This window comes from Poeciliopsis prolifica, unplaced genomic scaffold (assembly GCF_027474105.1).
Source record: "Poeciliopsis prolifica strain line A6 unplaced genomic scaffold, Auburn_PproV2 SCAFFOLD049, whole genome shotgun sequence".
In the NCBI taxonomy this organism is placed as follows: Eukaryota; Metazoa; Chordata; class Actinopteri; order Cyprinodontiformes; family Poeciliidae; genus Poeciliopsis; species Poeciliopsis prolifica.
In genome coordinates, this window is record NW_026562424.1 from 1,961,351 (window position 1) to 1,973,043 (window position 11,693).

General features: G+C 38.5%; 2 protein-coding genes across 2 annotated transcripts; both read left to right on the forward strand.

Annotated features, from left to right (window-relative positions):
- The first annotated feature begins 275 nt into the window (after positions 1 to 275).
- stub1 (STIP1 homology and U-Box containing protein 1) lies at positions 276 to 7,380 on the forward strand. The gene is made up of 8 exons (XM_055058042.1): positions 276 to 396; positions 1,071 to 1,302; positions 2,460 to 2,658; positions 3,128 to 3,293; positions 3,395 to 3,470; positions 3,941 to 3,997; positions 4,299 to 4,415; positions 5,136 to 7,380. Exons 2-8 carry the CDS (start codon positions 1,189 to 1,191, stop codon positions 5,259 to 5,261), a joined length of 855 nt encoding a protein of 284 aa, XP_054914017.1. The 5' UTR covers positions 276 to 396; positions 1,071 to 1,188; the 3' UTR covers positions 5,262 to 7,380.
- A 756-nt stretch (positions 7,381 to 8,136) lies between these two features.
- Positions 8,137 to 11,393, forward strand: crp1 (C-reactive protein 1). The gene is made up of 3 exons (XM_055058077.1): positions 8,137 to 8,292; positions 8,385 to 8,451; positions 9,177 to 11,393. Exons 1-3 carry the CDS (start codon positions 8,242 to 8,244, stop codon positions 9,785 to 9,787), a joined length of 729 nt encoding a protein of 242 aa, XP_054914052.1. The 5' UTR covers positions 8,137 to 8,241; the 3' UTR covers positions 9,788 to 11,393.
- The last annotated feature ends 300 nt before the right edge of the window (positions 11,394 to 11,693 follow it).

Here is an 11,693-nt window from a genome sequence, read left to right on the forward strand (position 1 = left end):
TTTGTAAAAAATTGAAAAAAAACAAAAAAACCTTTCTGCTTTTATTTTTAATGTCAGTTTTGGTCCTCCGTAATCTTATATGATAAATTGTTTGTTTTTTATTATTAGTTTCTGGGGGGAAATGGGACGTATCACAATATGCAAGGACCCCTAACAGAATAAACTGACCTGTACTTTATATATAAAATTACAACATAATTTTTAGGACGTTTTAAAACGTCAACCTATATTTCAACCGCGCTTCTTCTCGGCTTCCGTTGACGTCGCCTAAAAACGTTTGACGTCAGTATAACAACAACCTGTCATGACAGCTCGAAGAAAGAAATCTCCAGAACAATATTTTATGTGAGCAGTTATAAAGCCACATTCACCTGAATGTGAGAGTCACCATAAAAGGTAAGGTTCTGACCCGGCGGGTTATCCGAACAAATCCGAACTTAAACGGACCTGAGCGGGTGTGAGCTAACTTAGCATTAGCTTATGTCTGTGTTGAGACTGCCTGGCGGCGTTGTGGTGAAAAACGCCTAAAAACAAGGTTCTGGTACCGATTCTCTCGGATGGAGAACGACATAAGCTCATGACGAGGATAAATTGTGAATTGTGCCAGTATAATCAGAACTGGAAAAGCTAGCTGAAGCCGAACTCAGATTCTAACCGACATGTTAGCCTAGCTAAGTTAGCTTAGCATCGGTGTGTTGTCTCCAGGTTAACTAAAGTTAGCGGCGCTGCCTCTATTCTGTATGATGACAACTTCAACACCGATAACATGCATCATAATAATGCGCAAATGAGTTATTTTTTTGCAAATTTAACGCAATTTTCATCTCAGTAAGACACATTAAGAGTGTTGGTGGGGTGTTATGCTGTCCAGATGGCTAGCTGCCCATTTAATCTAACTGATGTTGTGAACAGTTAACTCAGCTGCCTCGCCGTGTTTCCATCAGTCTGCACAGTCAGCGAGTTAAAGTAACGCCGTGCGGGTGGCGTGGCGTTGCGTGGCACCCAGAGACACGCATTGCAGGTGCGTTGCAGCGGATGCTAACCAGCATTGTGTCTTCATTGTCCCCCAGTCTGAGTGCGATCCAGGGCGGGCAGGACATTCCGACACCTGCCACCAAGCCAGCCGGAGAGACGGGGAACAGGATCGGGAAGCAGGGCGAGGCGGGCCCCGCGGAGCCGGTGGAGAAGATGGCCGGCAGCCCCGAGAAGAGCTCCACCGCGCAGGAGCTGAAGGAGCAGGGGAACCGGCTGTTCCTCTGCCGCAAGTACCAGGAGGCTGCTTCATGCTACAGCAAAGCCATCGTGAGTCTGTTCCACCAAACACACATTCATGCAGATTTTTATCACAACAAGACAAAATCCAACCATTTTTATGTCATCAGCAGAGTTGGTCGTTACATTTACTCAATTACATTTAGTTGAGTAACTTTGAAAAATGTACTTTTGCTTTGAGTAATTGTTATGATGAATTATCTCGATTCCTGCTTGGGGACATTTTCTCTATTTTCTCCCCACTGAAGGAAAAACAAACATGTTTTAACCAAAATCCCAGCAGACACAGACCTGCATGTCTGTTAAAGTTTCATACGTTTTTTATTGAAAGAAACTGATTTGGAAACATTTTTTGAATGATTTTTATTTGTTAATTATATGAATTATTATCATTTTGGTCCATAAATACTAGTTTCCACATAACTTTATATTTTGGTCCATGTGACTCTGAAGATGTAATTTTTAAATATTAAATAATTCGATCAGTTACTCAGCATGGAATCGACTTTTCACTTTTATCTCAGTCGTTTCTTGGATGGCTACTTTTTATTTTTACTTGAGTAAAAACATGTTGAAGTATTTCTGTTCTTATTTGAGTATAAATCTTGGGTTCTCTTCCAGTAAGGAGGTTTTGCTTGTGAGAATGAAGGGAAACTACATTCCTGACAATCATTCAGATTAAGCCTGAAATTATAACAACAATTTGTTGCCAATGACGCTTATATTGTTGTTTTGAGACCACTTTCAGTAATATAACAGTAATAAAGTCATAATGTTGCAAGAGCATATTCTCAAAGATCATAAATATCCAAAATAAACAAACAAAACTATAAATAAAATGAATTATAAAGTCTCTAGAAACAGAATTGTCCTTCAAAATAAGAGCTGGTTGAGACCAAAACATTAAACTGGAGACTTTTTGGGAGAGAATGAAAAATGATTAATCATGTAAATGGACATTATTGAGCTCATTTTAATTATCCTGTGATTTAGTACAACAAGCCTCAAAATGACAACATTATCGTTTGTCACAATAATTTGTTCTGAGTAGCAAAGTTTATAGGTTATTATTAGGACTGAACAGTAAATATATCATCATGGTTCTCTCAGTGGGAATAGTTTATTGATCCGCTGTGTTTCTGTGGCATTCAGCTGAGTTTCTGTCGTCTGTTTCCTTCAATCTGCAGAACCGTAATCCGTCGGTGGCGGTGTACTACACCAACCGGGCGCTCTGCCACGTGAAGCTGCAGCAGTACGACAAAGCTCTGGCAGACTGCAAGCACGCGCTGGAGCTGGACAGTCAGTCGGTCAAGGCTCACTTCTTCCTGGGCCAGTGTCACCTGGAGCTGGAGAACTACGACGAGGCCATCGGCAACCTGCAGAAAGGTCGGAGGAAACGGCCAAAATACGCCTCTATAAACCGCTTCGTAACGGGTCGGATAATTACCGTCATCAGTTTCCTCTGTTGCAAGCGAAACATTTTCACTTCCTGTCTCATTTCTGTTAGAGATCTGAGTGTTCACCCAGAAATCAGCAGTGCTTAAATGCAAAATCTATAAATGTTTGGTGCAGTTTTAGTTTGATTGCTGTTCTTTCATTTAAGTTTACACTCAGTCGTTTCACGACTATATATTAAAAAATCAATAATCAATCAATGTTTGGCCTGTTGATCACTGATATACTCAGAGAAAAGTCATTGATTCTGGTCGCTGATGATAAAACATGGCTGCTTGGGTTCAACCGCTACATGGTTAGCTTCCTGATTTACTATTTTCCTCACAAGCTTTTGATTGAGATATTAGTTTCAGGATTCTGCCTGTTCTTATTGACTTCATCCTCTTAATGTCATTTGTAGCGTATAACCTGGCAAAAGAGCAGAGGCTGAATTTCGGAGATGACATCCCGAGCGCCCTGCGCATCGCCAAGAAGAAACGCTGGAACAGCATCGAGGAGAAGCGCATCAACCAGGAGAACGAGCTTCACGCCTACCTGACCAAACTCATTCTGGCCGAGAAGGAGAGGTGAGACATCAGACCGACATGTTTCACCTCTGGATGGAAACTGAGCTTTAAACATGGAAACTCTGAGCTTTAAACATGGAAACTTTGTTCTGGTTTTACAGAGAACTTGAAGAATACAAAGAGAAACAGGACGACAATCAAAATGGAGGTGATGCTGGAAAAATTTCATCTAAACATGTGAGTTGTTTTGTTTATTTACTAGCATTGCTGCTGTATGGAAGACCAAAACTGACATAATTAAAAATAAAAGCAGAAATTTATATTTTTTGGTTTTCCTTGCAGAAATAATTTTTAAAATGTGTTGAGTCCTGATGTCTTATTTCCTTCTTCCGACTGTTATAATAAAGTGATTAATTGATTGCTAAGTTAGTTGACGATTATTTAAATAATCATAATTGTTTAACCTTCCTGCTTGTCGTCGTTTAAAACTTACAGAAATACTGTTTAAAAGCTGCGTATTGATATCTGATTTTTTCATAATTCATCAAAATGTGATTAATCAATTGCTACATTAGTTGACAATTGTTTAAATAATCAATTAATCATCATGAATTGTATGAGATCTATTATTTAGTTTCTTCTGAACCTTTAAAAAATTCAGAAATGATGTATTTAAAAATTAAATCTGGTTTCATCTCAATGTGCAGGAGAAATATTTAATGGAGATGGAGGAGCTTTTCTCTCAGGTGGACGAGAAAAGAAAAGTGAGTATGGAGGATGATTTTCACTTCCTGTTGATCGTGTTCATTAATAACACAAACATGGAACAAGTTGAAGGGAAATAGTCTTTTAATTGTTTTCTTTTTATTTAACCAGTAAAACATTATGTGTACTTCAGTTTTGCTTTCGCACTGCTGGCTGTCAGCAGACGGATGATGATAATCTGGATTTATTGCACCTCAACTCTGCAGGAGGAGCAAATATGGTTTTTATATTGTCACCATTCTGACCTGGATTTCAGCGTCACATTTATCTGTGGATGCGTTTTTCTCTCCGTCTCTCCAGAAGCGAGAGATCCCAGATTACCTGTGTGGAAAGATCAGCTTTGAGCTGATGAGGGAGCCGTGCATCACGCCCAGCGGCATCACCTACGACCGCAAAGACATCGAGGAGCATCTGCAGGTAGAAACGCCCAACAGATGAAGATCAGCTGATGTTTGGAGGTTTTCTCCTCGAGCGAATACGCAGCTCAACGCTTCCCGTTACTGGAATGGAGTTGATACTCGATTATCTGATGGTTTCATGAAACTTTTGATCCCGACGTCTGAGGTTTAGTATCGGCTCATACAGAGAAACTACTTTAGAACACGGCATTTGTCTTTATCCAATTGATTGATTACTAAAATAGTTGACAGTTACTTCAATAACTGATTGATCACATTGTTTCGGCCCTGCTAAGAGCAATAATTTAGCCAACTTTTACAAAAAATATATTTTGTATTTTAAGATAATAAAAACAGTCTTTTTAAAAGTCTTTATTAATCAGTTACTAAATTAGCCGGCAACTATTACAATAATCGATTAATCATGAAAAATATGCAGTATGTGATATTTGATAGCATCTGATTAATCATCAGAATAATTGATTACTAAAATAATTGTTAGCTGCAGGCGTAGTGATTACTAGTTTACGGTTATTTCATAATCATCAGAATAATTGATGATTAATCAATTAAATAAGAATTTAGTTTCAGGCCCAGTTTTAAGCGGCAAATAGTCTTTTTTTTTTTTTTTTTTTTACACCTTTATACTCCAGTTATTGATTTTTGCATTCTCAATAATCAATTACTTGTTCCAGTTCTAAAATGCTTCTACTAAATGTGTATTTCTGTGGCTGTGCAGCGGGTGGGCCACTTCGACCCCGTGACCCGGAGCCCCCTGACCCAGGATCAGCTGATCCCCAACCTGGCCATGAAGGAAGTGATCGACGCCTTCATCCAGGAGAACGGCTGGGTGGAGGACTACTGAGGAGCCCGGCCCGTTTCCCCGTTCAGCTCGACGCTCGGAGCCTGGACGGCGCCAGACTGTAGAGAAGCAGAACAGCCTCACTGCGGACCACCAACCCGGAGAATCATTTCTTCTTCTGCAGTAAATCTTCTTTCTCCGGCTCTGAGGCTCAGTGTTAGCCGCCCGCTGCTCCCGTTAAGTTCACTCTCTTCCTCCTCGTCTTCGTCACGCTGTGTTTGGGCCTCAGATCGGGCGACCAGATGGCGCTCGGGTCTCTGCTGCACGCCGCGCTCCGGCGTTCCCACCCGTTATAAACGCAGAAGAAACAATCAGACTTTTTGTGTCGGGATCCATAAAGATGTTGGAGTTTTATTTGATGTTTCATCCAAGTATATTTTATGTAATTCTTCATGAGAAATGGACCATCAGTCACTAAAATGCCAAAAAGCTGTTGACTCAAAGGAAAAGGGAGCACGTTCCCTTTTCTTCCTGCAGGTGGCGCCTCTTGCACACTTGTCCCATCTCCTTACTGTAAAACGACGAGTAGATTTAAATAGGTCTCTTCTCCTTTGCATATCAATCACTCCCTCTCCCCAATGCAGATAATTAAGATAAGTTGAATGTATGGTTTCTATATTTCTTTTTTTATCAGAACAGTTTAAGGTTTTGGGAAAAGCCTCAAACTGGGAGCAGCAGACGAATCGCTGCATTAAAACAAAACTTTCCACGTTGCTGGACATGAGATGAAACGCCTAAATGTTGAAACCTGGGAGACTTTCAGCTGTTGCTGCGCTGTTTGGTCCCAGATGACGTTTCTGGACCCCAACATGAGGAGGATCGCATCAAGCATGAATTGCATTTCCTTGAACTAGGACAAATCTTTGCCCCGTCAGAACGGACTTGAGGTTCAGATGCACCACTGACTCGGTGTCTGCCACTTAAAATAAAAAACATGCTGGAAGAGTTAGAGCATCTTTGTCCATACCTCAGTCCAAGTGTTTGCTTGCTGGCTTTCCAGCATTTTCTGTAATAAAACTGCAAATACAGAAAATACTTTTGGTTTAGTTTCTATTGCAAATGTCTTAGTCAACATAAAATACGACAAAATTAAGTAGTAAGTCACTTTTCAGCAACATAAGAGCATTTGTTTAGTAAGTAATCCCTTAATATCGATAGAAATGTTAATTAAAATGTATCTGGCAGATTATTTTAATTATAATAAAAACATTTTTTATAAGTGAAATAATTCAGCAGAACTATAAATATTCCATCAGTATTGAGGAGTCATTGACTCAACAAGCTCTTATATTTTGCTAAAAAGCTCCTTATCAGTTAGTTTTGTCTTATTTGAACTGTACTGATATATTTACACTAAAACTAGGCAAACAGCCTTGTTTTGTGTTTTTGCAGTGTAAGCATCAGCGATGCGTCCTTAACGCTCTCATGTGATTTTGTTCCTTCAGTTGGTTTTTGGTGAAATGGCTCTTTATTGGAGTGACCAGATAAATCCAACATCTTTGAAATGAAGGAAATTATTTCTTATTGATGATGTTTACACTGCAAAAACAAAATGGTCCTAGTTTCTGGTGCAAAAATCTCAGAACATTGAAATGACAAAAAAAACAGTTCAGCAAAAAAAAGCATCTTGTTTTAAGTTAATAGTTCCTTACGAGATGAACATGTTCTAGTTTTATTAGAAGATATTTTTCACTTGTAGAAAAATATCTTGTTCTAAGGGAAATAATCCACTAAGATTGAGCTTTTTCATCAATTTTAAAGAGTTACTGACTCAAATCAAGCTCCGATATTTTGCTAAGAAGTTACTTGTTTTGTCTTGTTTTATGTGTCCTGAGATATTTGCAGCAGAAACGAGACTAAAAATGTTTAGATTTGGTGTTTTTGCAGTGAATAAAATGAGTTTTCAATCCAATGCTTGGTAGTTTACAGCTGAATGTGTCTGGTGAGTCCGGTCCGCCCGTCAGTCAGCAGGCCGGGTTTTGTGCTGAGGTTCAGGCTTTGTATATAAGTTGCTGGTGTTGCTCAGATTTTAGTTCATGAAAAGTTAGGATTCTTTTCTTTGTCTGGAGAAATCCTAGAAATTAATAAACTGTATTAAATGTAGATATGTTGATAACATGAACGCCTGGTTCTGTTTTCATTTTGAAATGTTGCCCAACCGGTGTCACAGCATTTCCTGTTTTCTCTCCAGTCAGGAGGCAAAATGGCAAAACTTTAAACTGCAACCAAAGAGTGAGTGAGTTACTGTATTCCACCATCCGAGCTCATCTTTGAGTTTTCAAACTCAGAAAACATTTCCTAGAAAATTTCAGTTTTACAAGCAAACTTGTAACTTTCAAAATAAAAAATTCCAGTTTTAGAAAATGTCAAATTTTCAGCAATTCATACATCTCTATAAAATTTCTCACATTGATCTGAAAATTTGATATTTTTATAGCAAATGTTTGATTTTTCAAACTTTGAAATTTCTAATATTTTTTTTAGAAAATTTTTGATTAAACTCAAAACTTCAGATTTTCTACTTGCAAATTTTAAACTTTTCAGGCTCAGAAATTTAAATTTTATTTCTAGAACATTCCTCTGATCGAGCTTAAAATTTCTGAGTTTTATTCAAAAATATTTGTAACTTTACAAACCCCCAAATTTTCATGTCTTCTAGAACATTTTTGAAATTAATCTAAAACATTTAGTTTTTTTTTTTTTTGAGGAAATTTGCTCTTCCTTTTTGTTTGACCCAGATATGTTGTGGCAGAAATGCTAATGCTAATGCTAATGCCAGGCTCCAGGTGTTTTTTCCTCTTCCAACCTGATCAAATCCCAGTCAGTAGACGAATGAAAGGAGATATTTTGAAAGCAGCTACGCCTGAAGTCTCCGGTTCTGGGTGAAATGACCGACGGTCCTCCAGGCTCACACACGGGTCCATTGTCATGGCGATGACATCATCACTGTACCAGCGGGGAAGAGCTCTGGTTCCCACCGCTGATGACAGCAGCAGACCCAGCTGCTGGAGGAAAAACAAACTGCTTCAAAATGGTAAAAACTATTTTATCATATTAATATTTGTATTATGAAATTTGAGGGTTGATTTTGTTTATCTGATCAGGATGAGACGTGTGTGTTTACAGGGCATCAACGCTGCAACCATGGTGGCAGTTCTGCTCGTCTCTTTGACCGCTTCCTTTGCCACACAAGGTAGACATTTTGAAACTGGTTCTGTAAAAAGGTTCTTTAAGCAATCAGTGAAATCCAACATCCTTCAAATGAAGGAAACTAATGAAATAATAAACATCAGTGTTTTAACGCCTCATTGAAGACATTTGCACTGCAAAATCACAAAATGTGTTGTATAGTTTCTATATACTTTAAGACATAAAAACTAACTTACAAGTAACTTTTTCCCAAGATGATGGCAGTTTAAACTATGGAAGAGGATTAGGGTCAATAACGAAAAAAATTATTCTGACTTTAAACTTAGATTTACATTTTTTCTAATATATTTTTGAATTTTCAGGCTTAGAAGTTTTTTTCAGAAAAATTCTGATTCATCTCAAAATTTCAGATTTTATTTTTCAGCAAAACTTCAACTTTTCAGCTCGGAAATGTTTTAATATTTTACAGAAAATTTAACAATGTGACTTTGATCTCAAAATCGATTATAATCAAATCAAAAAAACTTTTTTTCTCAGATTTTTCAGGTAAATATTAGACAATTCAAGCTTTTAAATTTTCACTTTTCTCCAAAATTTAATAGTTTTTTAAAATCAGAATTCTGACTTTTGATCTCAAAAGATTAAAGTCCAAATTCTGAATTCATTTTCAGTGTCGCTAATCCTCTTCTGTACAAAACTAAACCATGTTTTGTTCATGTTTCCTCCTCTAAATTATGCTGTCTTGTTTGGTTCTGTTGGTACCTGCAGTGGGCCTCAGCGAGAAGGTCCTGGTCTTCCCGTATGAGACAGACTTCAGCTTCGTGGCTCTGATCCCGCAGAAGGAGATGGCGCTGCGGGCCTTCACGCTCTGCATGCGGGTGGCCACCGAGCTGCCAGAGGAGCGCCAGATCATCCTGTTCGCCTACCGCACCGCCGACTACGACGAGCTCAACGTGTGGCGCGAGAAGGACGGCCGCGTCTCCTTCTACTTGAGCGGCGACGGCGTCTTCTTCCGCCTGCCGCCGCTCAGCACCTTCCGAACCAGCCTCTGCCTCACCTGGGAGTCGCGCTCCGGCCTGGCCGCCTTCTGGGCGGACGGCAGGCGCAGCACCTACCAGGTGTACAAACCGGGCCACAGCGTGCGGCCCAAAGGCACCGTGCTGCTGGGCCAGGACCCGGACAAACACCTGGGCGGCCTGGAGGCCACGCAGAGCTTCGTGGGCGAGATGACGGACGTCAACATGTGGGACTCGGTGCTTTCCCGGAGCCTGATCCAGGCCTGGCACTACGGACACAAAGTCCCCAAGGGGAACATCTTCGACTGGGCCAGCGTGGAGTACGAGCTGAGCGGCAACGTGCTGGTGGTGGACGACGACTGACGCGATGCGGGGGACCCGGCGGGCCGAGGTCCGGAGGGCAGCGCCGCGCTGCGGCTGCTGGCGCCGGCCCTGTGGTGGTACGCAGCAGGATTAGGGCCGGTCTGGGTGGCATAAAACCACACAGGACATTTACACCAAAAAACTCAGCTTCAAAAGTCAAAAACTGACTTGAAAAACTCAAATTTGAAGATCATTCTAAGAAGTTTGAGTTTCAAAAGTTAAAAATGTGATATAACAAAACTCCAGAAATTTTTAAATTTTGAGGAAAAACTTGGAAATTTCTCAGTATGGAAAGTTTAAAGTTTGTTAGAAAAAAAAACAACAGATTTTTAAAAATTAATCTCACAAATTTTCTAAGTTTCAAAAGTCTAAACTTGTCTTAAAAAAATAACAGAAAGTTTTGAATTAATCTCAGAAATTTTGCAGAAAAAACATGGAGACTTGTGAGTTTGAAAAGTCAGAAATGTTGTGGAAGAATCAAATGTTTACAATAATCCCTGTAGAAACATCGTCAGCCCTCAAGTATTTAACATGTTCAATACTTAGAAACATTAATCATAAATTTAAAAAAAAAAAACAAACATATTGGCAAAAACACTTTCAAATTAAAATTTTTAATCTTTGCCTTTAAATTTTAGTTTTTCAGATTTTCTTTTCTTGGTAACTTTGAGATCAATTAACACAATTTAACACTTTTAATTTGAAATGGAATATTCTGCTTCTTTAATTTCAGATATAACCCTAAAAGTCATTGATAGCATTGAGCTAATTATTTAGCACCACGCTAAATATTTCTTAAACTATTTAATTTCTACTCCAGATCAAATCAAACCAGAATGGCTCCCTCCTTTCTATAATACAGCATGTTATCTGTTATCTAACCAAGTTTAATGGGTAGATGTTTGGAGTTAGAATCCACTCCAAGGGCCACAAATGGCCCCCGGGCCGCATGTTGAACAACCCTTTAAAACTCGGCAGGTTCATAAAGCTGTGTACTAAATACTGTCTGCCACTCATTAACTTCTATTTTCAAATACCAGACTTAAAAATAGAAGTTTTTTTTTTCATCTGTAAAAGATAAATATAAAATTATTCCTAAAACTTTGGCTTTTATTCAAAATGTTTTGTTTAAGGCTGTCATACCAGAAGCATCCACAGGAGGGCGCTCTGGACTTGGTCTCATGAAATAATGACTTCTTTCATCCTGTCTGCATTTAGTAACAAAAACTGGCACCATTAACTTCAAAAAGTGCTTTTAAGCAAACTGTAACAAGTATGTTTATTTTCTGTATGTAAATACATTAAAATATAAAATAAGAAAACATTTCTAAAATGTATTTTTCACCTTTAGAAACTAAAAAAAAGCTATTCTACAAAACAGTCCAGATGGAACATTTGTTTTGATGAAACTGCCTCTTAATAAAATCATTGTATATATAGTTAATATAAAGTATGATATGCTGCGTAGCTCTGATGGTTTTAACCATCAGTTCTGGTCTCGCTGCCTTCGGTTTCTCCCTCACTAATGAATTTCCAGCTGATGTAAGAGGCCTGAAATAAAACCTCAACAACGGTTGTCATTAAATTAAATTAGTTCATCTTTGAACTCTACAAGCTTAAAATCCCACAGTAACACTCAAACATCGAGTTTTTCAAGTTTTTCCAGAACCAACCTTTAGATAAAAACGCAAATAAACTAAAGAGAAAAAAAGTTTAGAATTTATGACGGTTAATGTTTTATATTCTACAGCCGGGACAAGTAAGCTAATAAATATACAATAATATAAAAGTGAAATATTTTGCACGTTTCAACTGCTTCTATAAGTAATTATATTAAAAAACAACAAAGATATTAATTTCATACTTTTTGGACAATGAGCAGTTTTAAAAACCTGCCACAACGCCG

What these genes read in the sequence shown, in the direction of transcription:
- stub1 (XM_055058042.1), top strand. Translation starts at nt 1,189, where the DNA reads ATGGCCGGCAGCCCCGAGAAGAGCTCCACCGCGCAGGAGCTGAAGGAG. An exon ending in CATGCTACAGCAAAGCCATC is followed by an intron (nt 1,303 to 2,459) that starts GTGAGTCTGTTC and finishes TTCAATCTGCAG; the next exon opens with AACCGTAATCCGTCGGTGGC. An exon ending in CATCGGCAACCTGCAGAAAG is followed by an intron (nt 2,659 to 3,127) that starts GTCGGAGGAAAC and finishes TGTCATTTGTAG; the next exon opens with CGTATAACCTGGCAAAAGAG.
- crp1 (XM_055058077.1), top strand. Translation starts at nt 8,242, where the DNA reads ATGACAGCAGCAGACCCAGCTGCTGGAGGAAAAACAAACTGCTTCAAA. An exon ending in AAACAAACTGCTTCAAAATG is followed by an intron (nt 8,293 to 8,384) that starts GTAAAAACTATT and finishes GTGTGTTTACAG; the next exon opens with GGCATCAACGCTGCAACCAT. An exon ending in CGCTTCCTTTGCCACACAAG is followed by an intron (nt 8,452 to 9,176) that starts GTAGACATTTTG and finishes TGGTACCTGCAG; the next exon opens with TGGGCCTCAGCGAGAAGGTC.